The sequence below is a fragment of the Neolamprologus multifasciatus genome, chromosome 10, assembly GCF_963576455.1.
Source record: "Neolamprologus multifasciatus chromosome 10, fNeoMul1.2, whole genome shotgun sequence".
Lineage (NCBI taxonomy): Eukaryota > Metazoa > Chordata > Actinopteri > Cichliformes > Cichlidae > Neolamprologus > Neolamprologus multifasciatus.
Genome location: NC_140448.1, coordinates 14,999,841 through 15,013,845, shown reverse-complemented (window position 1 = coordinate 15,013,845; position 14,005 = coordinate 14,999,841). Strand labels below are relative to the sequence as shown.

The following is a 14,005-nucleotide window of genomic DNA, read 5'->3' as shown; positions in this document are numbered from 1 at the left end:
GAATTAGTTTACACAGTAGAGCTGAAAAGTGTGTGTGTGTGTGTGTGTGTGTGTGTGTGTGTGTGTGTGTGTGTGTGTGTGTGTGTGTGTGTGCGTGCGTGTGCGTGTGTGTGTGTGTGTTTGCCTGCACATGGATGGAAAGAGTTTCCTGTCCATAGTGTGCTATCCAGTCAATTGTGCAACAGCATCATAAAGAGCGTCTTATTACACCTCTGTTCGTGTTGCAATTGCAGCTAACCTTTGATCACATAAGGCTTTCTTAAAGGGCAAGCTCAGAAATCTGTCATAGATTAAAAAGTACAGCGTTGGCAGTGGTGAAATATATGAATGAAGACGGTCCAAGCATGAAGGCGATGGTTATTATTACAACTTGCACTTTAGCATATGTGCTAAGTCGCAAGAATAAAAGGGAGAGGAAGCTGGCCTTTTTCCTGCTTTAAATTTGAGTTCTGATTTAATTCTGATGTAAAGTAATAACTAGGCGTAGTGTGTCCGCTGCAGGTCTTGCTTTAAAGCTACTTTTAGACGTCTACTCCACCTGGAGTCAAACATTGCATGCACAGCACTGTTACTTAACAAATTAAATTGCTGAAGCATCAGAATTGATGCCTCAGCAAACAGTGGAAAATTTCGAAGCAAAGTTTAGCTAAGCATATTTCACAAGCTATCAGTAAGGGTAGTAACATTATTTGCATTCCTCACAAATGCTCATTAAATTAGCACATTTTTGTTGATGTGGGTCCAGCAGTTGGTTCAGAAATGCTGATTTAAAAAAAAAAAAACTTAGGGCAACCCTGAATTATTAGCTTGTTACAGAGCAGTAAACCCATGACTTTGAAATTTCTGTTACAGTTCAAATTTCACCTCACGTCTCATTAACATTTGTTAGTTTTTTTTAAAAAATATTTTCTTACATGTTTTTATATACACACAAACTTCCATTGCACTGATCTGCAATTACCGTCACTCATCTGACATTAACAGGAAAGGCAGGAAAATTGACAAGGAAGTAAATTCACAAACACTATAGTTACATTTATCCCTTTTCCCACAGCAAAATAACAATGCCTTCCGCTCCTTTTCAAGGACACACACAAATTTAATGTATAAGTAATTTATATATTTTGTATAATTTTATAGTATTAGAAATAATTAATGGGCTTCCATTGTAACTTGCTTCATAAATAAATGTGTAGAAGTACACTGATTTTAAAGAATTTTAATTTAACTTTGAATCCCTCCAACCATTGATTTTAAGGGTTTGTGATGTCATAAGGGTATTTAAAAGCGGCTATTTAAAATAAAAATTTAACTATTAAAAAGGGTGTTTTTTAACTTGGCACACACACCCTGTTTAGTTTTAGTGCCATTGTAATGGCTACAGCCAATAAAGGTTTTCCTTGTGTTAAAAGTGTCCACAATAAAAGATGGAAAAGGTCATGGGTGGGAGGATTTAAAGGGTGTTGACATGAAGGCAAATACTATTATAAGAAAGGCATTTTGAACGAGACGGTACTTATAAAAAGGGACCTGCGAAGTACAGACTAGGAGCTGATCCAGGTTAAAACAGTCATTCATACCCTCATATAACACAGACAAGACACGAGCTTTGTCAGGTAAATTCGTCTAACTCATCTCAGAATGCGAAACATTTATATATATATATATATATATATATATATATATATATAGTATAATTCCTAAAATCTTTCTTATAGTTTTAAATCCGGAGAGGTTTTTTTTAGGATTTTTAATGCTGTCCTTAATATCTAACAAATGCTGGAAAAAAAGTATTTTGAAACAAATGTGTTTCCTTTCTGAGTCATAAAGTTCTGGTTGCCAGAGTTGGAAATAGTCTGATTTAAACTTCAATCAGAAAAATCCCTTTTTTTCTGTAGACGGATTTTGAGATATTTTGATGCTAGCTGATTTTTAAACCAGGTTTATAAATGAACAGCCAGTCAACAGTTTAACACAGCAGCTCATCTGCTTAAAACCCTGAATGACATTTTCAGGTCATTCAGATCAGGTAGTTATTTTTTAAGGTTACAGAAGGATAAATAAGTTGAATGTTTTTTTGATGGCTTTCTCTTTTTTAGAAGTGCAAAGGAGAAAATGTTTGCACTTTGGTCTGGAATGTAAATTTAATCTGAGGCTAAAATTGCGAGAGACTAATGTTTAACGTATTTTGGTTTGTTGGTTGACCTGTTAAGTAAATGGTTAGCGGTCTTACTACCTCTCGATGAAGAACACAACAGAATGCGGTGTCTGGTGGTATGCCACATCTGAAAAAACTTGTAATGCTTTAGCTTAAAATTGTAAATGAATTGCATACCAGTGCTTTTTCTAATGATCTCTTCCTTTCCTCCAGGTTCATTGAAGGCAAAGCAAAATGAAGTTTATCCTCAGAGCCGCAGTTTTCCATTTCCTCGTCCTCTATACAGTGCACGTTTTAGGTAAGTTTGTTGTTTTACAAAGACCTGGTCACAGGGAACGTATCTCAATCAGTTTTCTTGTCACTATTTATATTGTCAAGATTTACTCCCCGATCTTACTCAACTTCCTTTTCTTCCCCATCCTAAAGCCATTAATATCCAGTCTGAACCTGCATTCAACGATGAGGGTGTTATACAGGTAAAGCTCAATGACCCTGTATCGCTGGTTTGTACGCTTGGTGTTACTAAAGCTGAAGAAGAGCTGGTCTGGCTGAGGAATGATGCAGCGGTTCTTTTGAAGGAAGGGAACAACAAGAATAGCAGCAGTCTGTGTGTCACACCAATCTATGAAGATAATGGTGTCAAGTTCACTTGCCACCAAAAAGGCAATTCCACAGATCAAGTCTCTGTCACCCTGAATGTCACATGTAAGTCCCTTTAAAGAATTCTGATCTGATCTGTTTATTGTATTATTATATTAATACTCCCAGCCAATACTGAATCATTTTTAGATTAATTGCATATTTAACCAAGGTAGGAATCAGAAACAATATAACTGCATAATGACCAAAACTATCACACTGACTGACAACGGGGCGTGAATTCAGTTTTATGATCTTTAAATACTGGTGCAATGGATCACTGTATGTGTATGGTGCGCGTGGTCAGTCTGTCAAGCCATAGTTATGGCCAGCGCTAGCGGTTCAAGTGGAGGAGCAGAGGAGTTTGCGGCATTTAAGCAGCCCTTTGCTACCCAGTCCGACCGGGCTAAAGCTATTACAAAAGCTATTGGGGTGTTTAGCTGCAAACGTGAGGCCGTATTCCGTTGTGCAAAACAAGGAGTTTAAACTATGATGAACGTACTTGAGCCACGCTATGATATCCCGTTGTGCGTCCACTTCAGTGACAAGATCGTTCCAAGCATGTATGAGCAGAAAAAGTCTAAAGTTATGCCTGAACTGTTCCAGGCATCTTCTGCCCTAACTACAAATGGGTGGACCTCCAGGGCAACGGAAAGCTTCGTGACCGTGACTGCTCATTGTATCACAGCGGAGTGGTAAATACAAAGCCCTGTACTGGCTTTTTTTGCACCTTAATTTGTTTTTATATAATTGCGTGGAATGAGTCTTGAGTTGAATGTTTTTTAATAGCCAAAAATTACTTAAATAAGTAAATGGCGAGTTAAAGTTTTGTCGTTTTGTCTTTTTTTGCTGATCCGACAATTGATCCGATCCGTGACTTAAAATCGTGATCCGATCCGAACCGTGAGATTTTGGATCCGTTGCACCACTATCTTTAATATGTATCAGTATTCAAGGTTGGATTGTCATCATACTCTGGAGCATAAACAGGTTGTCATCAGGACACTACAACACAGAGCGAACGACATCCTCGCAAACATGCCGGGTAGGGCAGCAGAAGAACATCATATCAAAACGGCCCTGGGTAAATGTGGCATTCCCAGTTGGACATTTGACCAGCCAGAAGCCACCTAAAGAATACTTGAGGAGAGAATTACAACCCATGCCTAAACGAAAACCTTTTGGTGATCCTGAGACACATTTTCTGTAAACAATGCGTCTTTCAAACCAAAAAACATGCTATGTCAGAAAATTGCTCCACCCCAAGGATCTAGTCTATGTGTTTAAGTACAAGGAGCATTTTTGTAAAATTATACATCAGTGAAATCAAACAACCTCTAAGCTGATGACACAACACAGAAAAGCTACCTCCTCAGGCCAGGACTCTGCAGTCTGTTTAGACCTACAGGCTAGCAGCCACCCTGTCAGTGATGCTGATGTGCACATCCTGGACACGGAGGGGTTATATTCTATAAAACAGAATATAGAAGAAAATATGCTGCCATAGGCTGTAATTTATCTGTGTGTAAACAAGCAAATAAGACAGAACACAAAGCACATTGAAAGATGGAGGTATTCAGGAAATGCATTTTTATGTGGATTTGTTTTGAAAGAAAGAAAGCAAAGGTAGGACAAAATTCATCATGTTTTTCGAGTGGGGTGCATAATTTTGGTCTTGTTTTGCTGCTGGTTCAGAGAACTTTGGTTGGAGCATGATGAAACATGCAGTTTTGCTACATGTCTACTTGCTCTTTAATTATATGTTGTTTTAGCTGTGTTTGGTGATCGTAGAAAATGTTTTTCAGCCTTGAGCTCAAAAAACATTCTGATTTTTCTGTGGATGCCACAGATGTTTATATTTTAAAAAACAAATGTGGCGGCACATCTCGTGAAACCTGATGTTTTCCATCTTGCCCCCAGTACTGGGGTCACTGGCATTTAACAGGTTTTAAACTAAAGGACCAACCAAAGTAGGGCTCATTACCTGTTAGTTCATATATTTTTCACTGATCTCAGGGAAAAAGTACAGCACCACAATATGTAGATCTTTAACATATTATACTAGTAGTCCTCGTGCCCACTCGGAGTGGAGTGACTAGTCTCGACCATTCAAGTGGACTTGCAGGAAGCGTGACTGGAAGGAACTGACCACAATCCCATTTTTATTCTAGCCCTGATTTGTCCAGGATTATCAGTGATCATGAGGACAACGTTTGGGTTTTTATAGTAAACTGACATCTGGGTTTTTGAAAAGATTTTATCTGCACACAGTCTCCCCTCTGGATGCAACTAGTTGTTCTGTGGTCACTTTCCTGCATGACAGCAGCACTTTAACATGGAATTTCCATTTTAAGAGGAGGGAGGGATGGAATGATACAAACACACCCAACATACCTGTGCATATTTTGATGGCAGGCTGGTCATGGAATATTCCGGTTTGAATCAGTGTAGCTGCTAGGTTAACGTGTAACTTGCGTTACGTTGATGTGCATCTATCTGGAAAAAGTTACTTCAATAATCTCACAAGCATTAATATTTGCACTGATCATTTTTCAGTCGCCCCAAATATCTCTGAAACAGTGGAAGTTACAGTTGAAGAGGAGGATGACCTTGTCTTGGAGTGTGACACAAGGGCCAATCCACTTGTCTCCTCTGTGACATGGTCACTAAATGGAAGCCTGGTGGATCTACTAGCAGATGGCCTCTCTGTGATCAATAATGGCTTAACAAGTCAGCTGACATCCAGCAAAGTGAAGAAAAGCTTGCATGGAGGCATGTACACGTGCACAGTGGACTCTCCTATGTATGGAAGTAGCAGCAGGCATTTCCAAGTCACAATAACAGGTGAGCTCACAAGATCAGCACTCTGCAATGCTACCCAAGCCACACCCAAGGATCGGGTGGCTGTAGCTCAGGTGGCAGAGCAGGTCAGCCACTAATCAGAAGGTCAGTGGTTCGATCCCAGGCTGCCTCCTGGCTACATGCCAAAGATCCTTAGGCAAGATACTAACCACTAACACCACCAATATTTGCCTACTGGTGGTGGTCAGAGGGCCCAGTGACGCCAGTGTCCAGCAGCCTTGCCTCTGTCAGTGCGCCCCAGGGCAGCTGTGGCTACAATGTAGCTTGCCATCCCCAGTATGTGAATGACTGAATGTAGTGTAAAGCGCTTTGGGGTCCTTAAGGACTAGAAAAGCACTATACAAATGCAGGCCATTTACATCTCCACATTAAGGTGTTCAGTGGATTATAAAAATCAGTGTATGATATGCTTAATGTTTTAATCTTCATTTTAACAGACAAAACCATGAAGTTCCCACTGGGGCCCATGATAGCTGGGCTGGTGGTTGTGGCCCTCACTGCTCTTCTTGCTGTTGTTTCAAGGTGGAAAAAAATTGTAAAGGTAACGCACACAATACACGTGTGGAGTACAGAGACTGACTGATTACAACCCACACCTTCTAATATTTTAAATCTCTTTTAACAGTGCTGCAAGTAAGTTGTGCTCAAAATAACCAGTCTTCTCTACATCACCAAACGAGACAAGCCATGAAGATAACGGAAAGGAATGCTTTGTCATTTTGAGAGATACATCTATTCTACATTTAAGTTTTCTTCCCAATGTATAAACAATGAATATTCTTATATATACTATATGGACAAAAGTGCAGGGCTACATATGCATTACACCTACAGGAGCTGCACAGCCATGGAAACTCACGTTATGTAGCTCCCAGCTTGTGCTGATGTTAATGCCAGAGGACATTTGGACCTCTGTAGTTACTGAGCGAGCAGAGCACTGGCGACTTTCATGCACTACACTGTAACTTCATATGATCTGCTACATTGTGTGGCTCCTGAACACTTCCACTGTACAATAATACTACAGCTGACTGTGTACTATCTAGGTGGAGAACAACTTCAGGAAGTGACTTCCTGTAATAGAAATATCCGATCAAATTCACATTCAGCTCTTTAGCACAACATGTTCATTCCCAAATATTTGTAATGGGAGACAGCATGGCTAGGTGCTTGATGTTACACACCTGTGACAGCAGGGCTGAAAACACCTGAATTTAAAGATTAATAGGTGTGGCCTAAAGCTTTTGTCCATATAGTGTATTTCTGTTATGTAAACAGCTAGCTAGTTTAGCTTAGAGTGAAACTTAAGTGAAACACTTAGGTAGTGTTAGTCTAACTGTAATCAACTCATAAAACTTACAGTATGTTAGTTTTTCTATGTGTTATACAATCAGGGTATAACTTATCAGTTAAATGTCCTGTTACCTTTGGTTAAAACCAGACTAGCGTGTTCCCCATGTTTCCTGTCTTACACTGTGCTAACTGTCTGATAATGGTAGCTGCATATGTTCAAAAACAATAATAACAATAATGATGCAGCTAGTAAAGCTCATCTTTCCAATGCAATCAATGCAATATAAACTGTCTTTGTTTGTAAGATCATTTTTATTGGTTATTATACAATATAGATATATATATTACCAGACACATACAGAAACCACCATTCACACTGTCACATTTAACAGCTATTGTATGAGAAATGCATGCACTTACCCTGATATATAGCTCATGCTGGCTTCTGCATATTAATCAGTGTGCTTTTTAAAACAATAAAGAGACAGATAATTGTCAGACTAATTGTGTTAAAAACCAAAAAGCTGCTTAAAAGAGAGTAACTCAATGCTGAAGCTGATGCTTTGATAATACCCAGTGTGAAACTATCAAACTGCTGTCAAACCAGAGAAATAAACATGTCTGTGAAATGTTTATAATGCTTCAGAATCTAATTCTTGCGTTTGCTCTGAACTTTACCTCCTGACTCAACTATACAGCCATAGCTCATTAAAATGATGTTATACATTTACTTTTAATGAGACAAAAGGACTGTGACTGCTAGGTTGTTAGGGTCAAGGTCTCCTCTTTATGTTCTTTCCAATAAAGAAAGAAACACTTTAAAACGCATAAAACAGAGTGATATGAGTGAAGGACAAATGGATTCAAAGTTAAAGATAAATTATTCTACAGCCTTGTTAATGCCTTTACTAAATCACTACAGAGGTGGACAAGACAAAGATTTCAAAATACTGAAAGCATTTCATGTGCAGGTGTGCAGTGACATCTGCTGGTCACCAAGCCCTTTGTAGCCACAATGGTGGATTTTTGTGTACACATGCAACCAAAAGCAAAGAAAATGGTGTTTGATAAATGAGCAACAGTATTTAGTGACCTGTTATAATTGTGCTGTTGGTGGAAAAAACTGTGCAAACTATCTAGCATTTCCCAGCAGCTAAATATATTTGATATACATCACCAAGTCCAAAGGCACTGTTATACTTAGCTTTGTAAAATGTTTCTTACGTGTATTTGTATGTATTCCTTTAACTGTAAATTGAGTGGTAAAACAGTATTGCAATAGAAGAGCGTTACTAACACCCCTGTTAGTTGCTTCAACACCAATCTCATGCCAAGTCAATAAAAACTGGACATATTACCTGGCAAAGATAAGCTTTATTGCTAAACATTTCGTAATTTTTCTTTACTAGAAAATGTGACGTGTTTGAGAGATAGTTTACAAACACTCATCATGGGCATAAATGCCATGGTAATTTGGGGCTTTTGATGGTAAATGGTAAATGGCCTGTATTTATATAGCGCTTTACTAGTCCCTAAGGACCCCAAAGCGCTTTACATATCCAGTCATCCACGCACACATTCACACACTGGTGATGGTAAGCTACAATGTAACCACAGCCACCCTGGGGCGCACTGACAGAGGCGAGGCTGCCGGACACTGGCGCCACCGGGCCCTCTGACCACCACCAGTAGGCAACAGGTGAAGTGTCTTGCCCAAGGACACAACGACCGAGACTGTCCAAGCCGGGGCTCGAACCGGCTACCTTCCGATTACAAGGCGAACTCCCAACTCTTGATGATTTCTTTAAGCTGTTATTTTTCCAGGGTGAAATGATTGTGAAGCATAAATCTTCAATGACTTAAAAAAAAAATAAGAATTAGGTGCACATGTTAAATTTATTTTGGATTTTCCCTAACCCACACAGGATCACAATTACACATGCAGGCTCAAATATAAACATAGACCCCCAATAATACTTAGCTAAATGTCCCTTTGCAAGTCACAACAAGACTTTTGGTAGGCATCAACAAGCCATGGGTTTGTATTGAGAGGAATGTAGTATTACAAACTTGTGATCCTAAGTATTTTTTACAACTATTTTGAAAATACAGACCTTAACAGACCATTTTCAAATATATATTTCAAGGAAAAACATCTTGGAATCTTATTCGCACACGATAATTCTAGTCACATTTAAACGTAAATCCCATTAACGTAAAACTGTACGTAGTGACGCATCGTTTTACGTCACGTAACACTGCGTAGGGCGTGGTGACGCGTGCCTTTGTGGAATCTGTGGTCCGCCGCCAAATTCAAACAGCGAAAGAAGAAACGGGAGCTACAGCCGCCTAAAAGCCACAGAGAATCGACTACTTTTACTACTGACACTTTCAGGTAAACTCTCTGTACAGCAGGTGTCTCGGAAGACGTTCTTCTTTTAAGTTTTTATACTTATTTGAGTCGATGTTTTGTCGTCTAACCTGAAATAGTAACGGGTTTTTTTCTAGCTAACCGTGGCTTCGGGGGCACAGCCCTCTTTTGTTTTGTTAATGATATTCACTGACTTTTATGGATAAAGGCAGCATTTGACAACAATGGCACAATTTGACAGCGTTTTCATGTAAAGGCAAGTGGAAGGTAAACTTTAATTCTCATTTGTTGCTTAAGGCTGTTATTCCCTCCTCAGGGCAAGCCATTCCTGGGTTAAGTTGGACACTTGACCAGGAGCATTGTCCCTATCTAACAAAAGCCACGGAGCTTTTACTTACACGATTACTGCTGCTTGATTGTACGGTTGTTGCGGCTCATTTTTCACTTTTTCCGTCCTTTGTTCATTGACATTTTTCAAATTTTTTGACAGTGACACAGGGACTCTGAAATAATTTCCTAAAGCAACAGTTAAGCTTAATTACGCTCAAATTTAAGGATTAAAAAAGAAAGATGTGTCTTAACTTGTAACTTTTTCTTATTTTGGTCTATCAGTCCAAAGAAATATTCAAATTTCATAGCATTCTGAGCCAGATTAGAATATAGGTTTTTTTATATATATTGTGAGATTTTGAAACTGTAGTATTAAAAATGTTATTTTCAGAAAACTTATTCATACAGACCACTTTTTTTTTTCTCAGCTCGGTCATATAGCCTGTTTAGTCATGGATGGTGTTGGTAAAGCTGTGGTTGGAGTCTGGCGGGCACACACAGTCCTGGATGAGTCTGATGGAGCAGAGAGCTCCCCAGAAGCCCCGGACCGTTTCCGCAAACTTCGGTCCTCATCTTCACTCAACTCTCTGAGAATGTCACTGAGGAAGCGACTCCCACTGCGATCTGTCCAGACCAACTCCCTCCCTGAGAATCCGACCTGGGAAACCACAAAGGAGCAACCAAAGACCAGCACAGTCCGCAAGCTTACTCGTAGTGCTCGTAACTCTATCACCGGAGTGTATCAGGTAGATTAACTGTTATGTGTGAAATTGCCTATTTTTGATTATTATCAGTCTCAACAAAAGCCACCAGTCAGTTATTCCAGAGTTATTTTTTTCTCTCTCTCTCAGAGGTTGCAGAGGACCAGAGAATTTTCCCGTGAAGAGTGTTTGGTAGCAACCCCGGGTCGTGATGGAGAAAATGCTGGTGCATCGAATTCTTGCACCCCAGGACGTACACCTCATCGGGCTGCAACACCCAGACGCACACCCAGAGCAGCAGGTACACCTGGGCGTACTCCAGGCTCCAGAGGACGCAGGACTCCTGAAGCATCCGTGAGAGGAGTGAAAACAGGAGTTGGCAGGAGGCAACTGGTCCGCATGGCTGCTGTACGAAGTCCCTTTGCCTCTCCAAATACGCAAAACCAGAGGATGTGAGTTTGATTCACTCTTTATGCAACTTTGCTTTTTAGGACTTTGTTAGTTTATTAGTTTGTTGAGTGCTTTTATTTCATTGGATCCCTCTGAGGTTGTGTCAGGACGATCATACACTATTTATTTATTTTAAAAAAAACTCAACCAAATATGTGGAGCAGCTGAGAGTAACTTACTTGAATTTTGGTGGTTATCTTTTTTCCGCCAAATATTTTGTTTTTATGATCTATAATAGGAAATTTGACCAAGATTTGGAGTCAGTTTCCAGTGGACTCAGGAGGCTTAAACATCTGTCAAAGGCCTTTGATGACATCATTGGGAGAGACAGCAGGTAACATTTTTTATTTTAGTGAATTCTTTTGATATCTTGATCATTGACTGTGTTTGCATTATGTGTTGGGTAATTAACAGAAAAAGGACATATTAGGTTTTGTTACCCTTTTCTATAATCACAACTAAATAAGTGTTTTGTTGGTAAATTAAAGTTTTGTGTAACTGAAGAAGCCATTAGTCCATTTCCTTGTATCCATGCATATTCTGCATTGAGGAAGGGAGTCTCTGTCCTCCTTGCCCTCTCACCCAAAGAATCCCAGCTTGTGGGTCCCCAGACTTCCTCCCCCTCCCTCCAGACATTCCTCCAGCCTTAGTTTGAAACAGGGTCTGTGTTTCTGGTATTCAGATAAGGAGGGAGTAAGGGGGAAAGGAGGTGGGTGTGGGAATTGGAGCCAGATGACATGACAAAATGCATTTGAACATTTACGTCACTTCCGGTGTTGTCATTTAAAATATTTGTGTCCTGTCCGATGTATAAACGATGATATTCAGTGTGGAAAGCGAGCACTGGGTAATGGTGATCTTGCCTGTTACGTGCGCACATTACATGCTCCCAGAGGCTTTCCTCACTTAATATAGACGTCTTCCTGTTTAATTAAAATTAGTTTGTTGGGGGTTTTTTGGGGGTTTTTTTGGTTTTTTTACTTACAACAGGCAGTTCAACTATTCCCAAATTGTGGAGTAATACAGAAGGTAAAATCCCCTTTCCAAAGAGTAAAGCTAGTTGAGTTTTGAGAACATACGCTTTCAGTGTAAACACAAAAGTGCATGGCAGAGCTACTCGGATGCATGCAAATCTGGAAGAAAAACAGATGAATAACTCGCTGTCCGAACAAATGTTGCTCACACTTTTTCTTCTTGCTGACTTTACAGCTCCTGCTTTAAATTTTCTTTGACACCAAACTTTCCCAAATACTTTTTCTGATATTACCAGAATGTCTACAAGGCCATTTACACATTAAAATGATAAGTGATAAAATTCAAATTGTAGATCAGGAAATGAGTTACTGAAAATTTTCATTTGTTGCCTGATGGCTTAACACTTGCCTTTTTCATTTTAAATAACTAACTGATGTTGTAGTTGTAAACCTATGTGGTTTTAATGGCAGTCTCTTTTTGCACTGAGTAGTGTCTCTCTGTCTCTGCAGATCTGGCCCAAAGGAACGTTCTGGGGGAGCGATGATGAGAAAGCTGGATCCCAGCGGTAAACTCAGCCGCTCAAACGTCACACGCAGAGCCACACGCGTCTCAGACACGCTGGGCAGTTGGGCCCACACAGCTGTGAACACTATTCGCAAACCCAACTGAACTACATGCATGTCTGTGTGTATAATGCAGGACCTTTTGTAGCCATGTTTTACACTTATTATATCATTATTATTATTGTGGTGTCACTGTTACATATTCACAGTGGCGTTATGATACTGGGAGGCTATTATGCTACAGCTTGTCTTTTTTTATGTGTGCTCTGCATCTGTGTGACTCTTGTGTGTTTACATGTCTCAGGTTAGCTTGTTGTGGGTAAAATATCCTCACTGTAGCTTCCAGAGGAATTTTCTTTGCATCTGTCGTAGCTGCTACAACCAAAATGTTACATTTTGTTACATTTAGTTACATTTTCAAAATACTAATATTGTACTTTGTGTTCTCATTCTCTGCATAGAAAGTTAATGAAATGTACTCTAAAGAGATCACGAACAAGAACTGCAGTTTATCTGCAGAACGAACACTAGATTTTCTGACGGAGGGGAAATCTTTTTCCTTTTTTTATATGTATGCAATAATGTTTCTAACACTTGTTACACTATTTTTTTTAATGTCATTTGATTATACCAAATTATCAAGTGTATTTTCTAAAACACAGTATTTAAATGTGAAAATTCCTTGAGGCAGAGGTTGGCATTTCTAATGGCCTGTGGATGATTCATGCATCAATACTGTACACATAAATCATCTGATAATGTAATGGGGAAAAGATTTAGTGGCTCATTACCAGTTGATGGCTATAATGATGATGTTATAAAGAGATATCCCAAGTCTTATTAGTGACTGTCAAGCTACCAGCCTCAAATTAAGCAAAGCTCTTCTGTGGGTGTGTTGTTGTTGTTGTTTTTTGTTTTTCTGTTTTTGATACTTTCTTTTTCAGCATTATTATTTTTTAAAAGGAGAACAACTGTCCAAATGTGAAAAAATAAAACTTTGCATTTTTTATGTATATATATCTGTTTCATGTTTTCTCTTCACATCATTTTAGTTGGGTGTTTCCTTTTTCTTTTCTTCTTTTTCTTTGGTGGTGGTGGTGGGGGGGGTTAAAATAATATTTTCCTCAACATCATGATGTTGATGATGGTGGTAAAATGCCTGCATTCTCTTTATTAAGTTATCATTTGGTGTCAGTTTTACAGCACATTTGTTCATTAAACTATCTGTAGTTCCTCCAAGATTTTAGAAACTGAGTGGAAAAATGTGTTTATATCACTATTTTGGGTTTTGTTTTTTTCTTTCTGTTCAGATCATTTTCAGGTATTGAAATCTATATATGCCAGTATACTAACTTTCCACTTTATTAGGTATACCTTGATAGTACTGCCTTAATGCTTGCCTAATGGCACAGATCCACCATGGCGCTGGAAGGCACTCAGTTTGTAATAAGAGGCCTAATTTATGGCAATAAAACACTCCCATGCCATTAAATGATCACCGGCAATCTGAACCAGTGATCAGTCCAAGGAAGGATTGATCCATGCTTTGATGCTGTTTGCATTACATTTTGACCCTATCACTTGAATGTTGCAGCAGAAATTGAGATTAATAAAACCAGACAAACAATCAAACAATTTACCAGCCCAATTTTATCTGTGCGAC

At 39.1% G+C, this 14,005-nt stretch overlaps 2 protein-coding genes across 4 annotated transcripts; both read left to right on the top strand.

Moving 5' to 3' along the window:
* Window positions 1–1,167: 1,167 nt before the first annotated feature.
* On the top strand, window positions 1,168–8,744 carry tmigd1 (transmembrane and immunoglobulin domain containing 1). Its single transcript, XM_085174322.1, has 6 exons — window positions 1,168–1,616; window positions 2,372–2,456; window positions 2,585–2,863; window positions 5,354–5,641; window positions 6,097–6,200; window positions 6,285–8,744. Exons 2-6 carry the CDS (start codon window positions 2,393–2,395, stop codon window positions 6,294–6,296), a joined length of 747 nt encoding a protein of 248 aa, XP_085030448.1. The 5' UTR covers window positions 1,168–1,616; window positions 2,372–2,392; the 3' UTR covers window positions 6,297–8,744.
* Window positions 8,745–9,203: 459 nt separating this feature from the next.
* On the top strand, window positions 9,204–13,794 carry pimreg (PICALM interacting mitotic regulator). 3 transcript variants are annotated; one of them, XM_085174320.1, is made up of 6 exons: window positions 9,204–9,347; window positions 10,082–10,399; window positions 10,505–10,806; window positions 11,043–11,138; window positions 11,795–11,833; window positions 12,289–12,427. In XM_085174320.1, the coding sequence occupies exons 2-5, from the start codon at window positions 10,106–10,108 to the stop codon at window positions 11,823–11,825; spliced, it is 723 nt and encodes a 240-aa protein (XP_085030446.1). In that variant the 5' UTR covers window positions 9,204–9,347; window positions 10,082–10,105; the 3' UTR covers window positions 11,826–11,833; window positions 12,289–12,427. The 3 variants fall into 3 exon arrangements, with proteins under 3 accessions (XP_085030446.1, XP_085030443.1, XP_085030445.1); XM_085174317.1 differs by lacking the exon at window positions 11,795–11,833 and having other exon boundaries at window positions 12,289–13,794; XM_085174319.1 differs by lacking the exons at window positions 9,204–9,347; window positions 11,795–11,833 and adding an exon at window positions 9,355–9,590 and having other exon boundaries at window positions 12,289–13,794.
* The last annotated feature ends 211 nt before the right edge of the window (window positions 13,795–14,005 follow it).

Coding starts and splice junctions, on each gene's coding strand:
- tmigd1 (XM_085174322.1), top strand. CDS start 2,393: ATGAAGTTTATCCTCAGAGCCGCAGTTTTCCATTTCCTCGTCCTCTAT. Junction 2,457..2,584: donor CTATACAGTGCACGTTTTAG/GTAAGTTTGTTG, acceptor CCCATCCTAAAG/CCATTAATATCCAGTCTGAA. Junction 5,642..6,096: donor TTTCCAAGTCACAATAACAG/GTGAGCTCACAA, acceptor TCATTTTAACAG/ACAAAACCATGAAGTTCCCA.
- pimreg (XM_085174317.1), top strand. CDS start 10,106: ATGGATGGTGTTGGTAAAGCTGTGGTTGGAGTCTGGCGGGCACACACA. Junction 10,807..11,042: donor AATACGCAAAACCAGAGGAT/GTGAGTTTGATT, acceptor GATCTATAATAG/GAAATTTGACCAAGATTTGG. Junction 11,139..12,288: donor ATCATTGGGAGAGACAGCAG/GTAACATTTTTT, acceptor CTGTCTCTGCAG/ATCTGGCCCAAAGGAACGTT.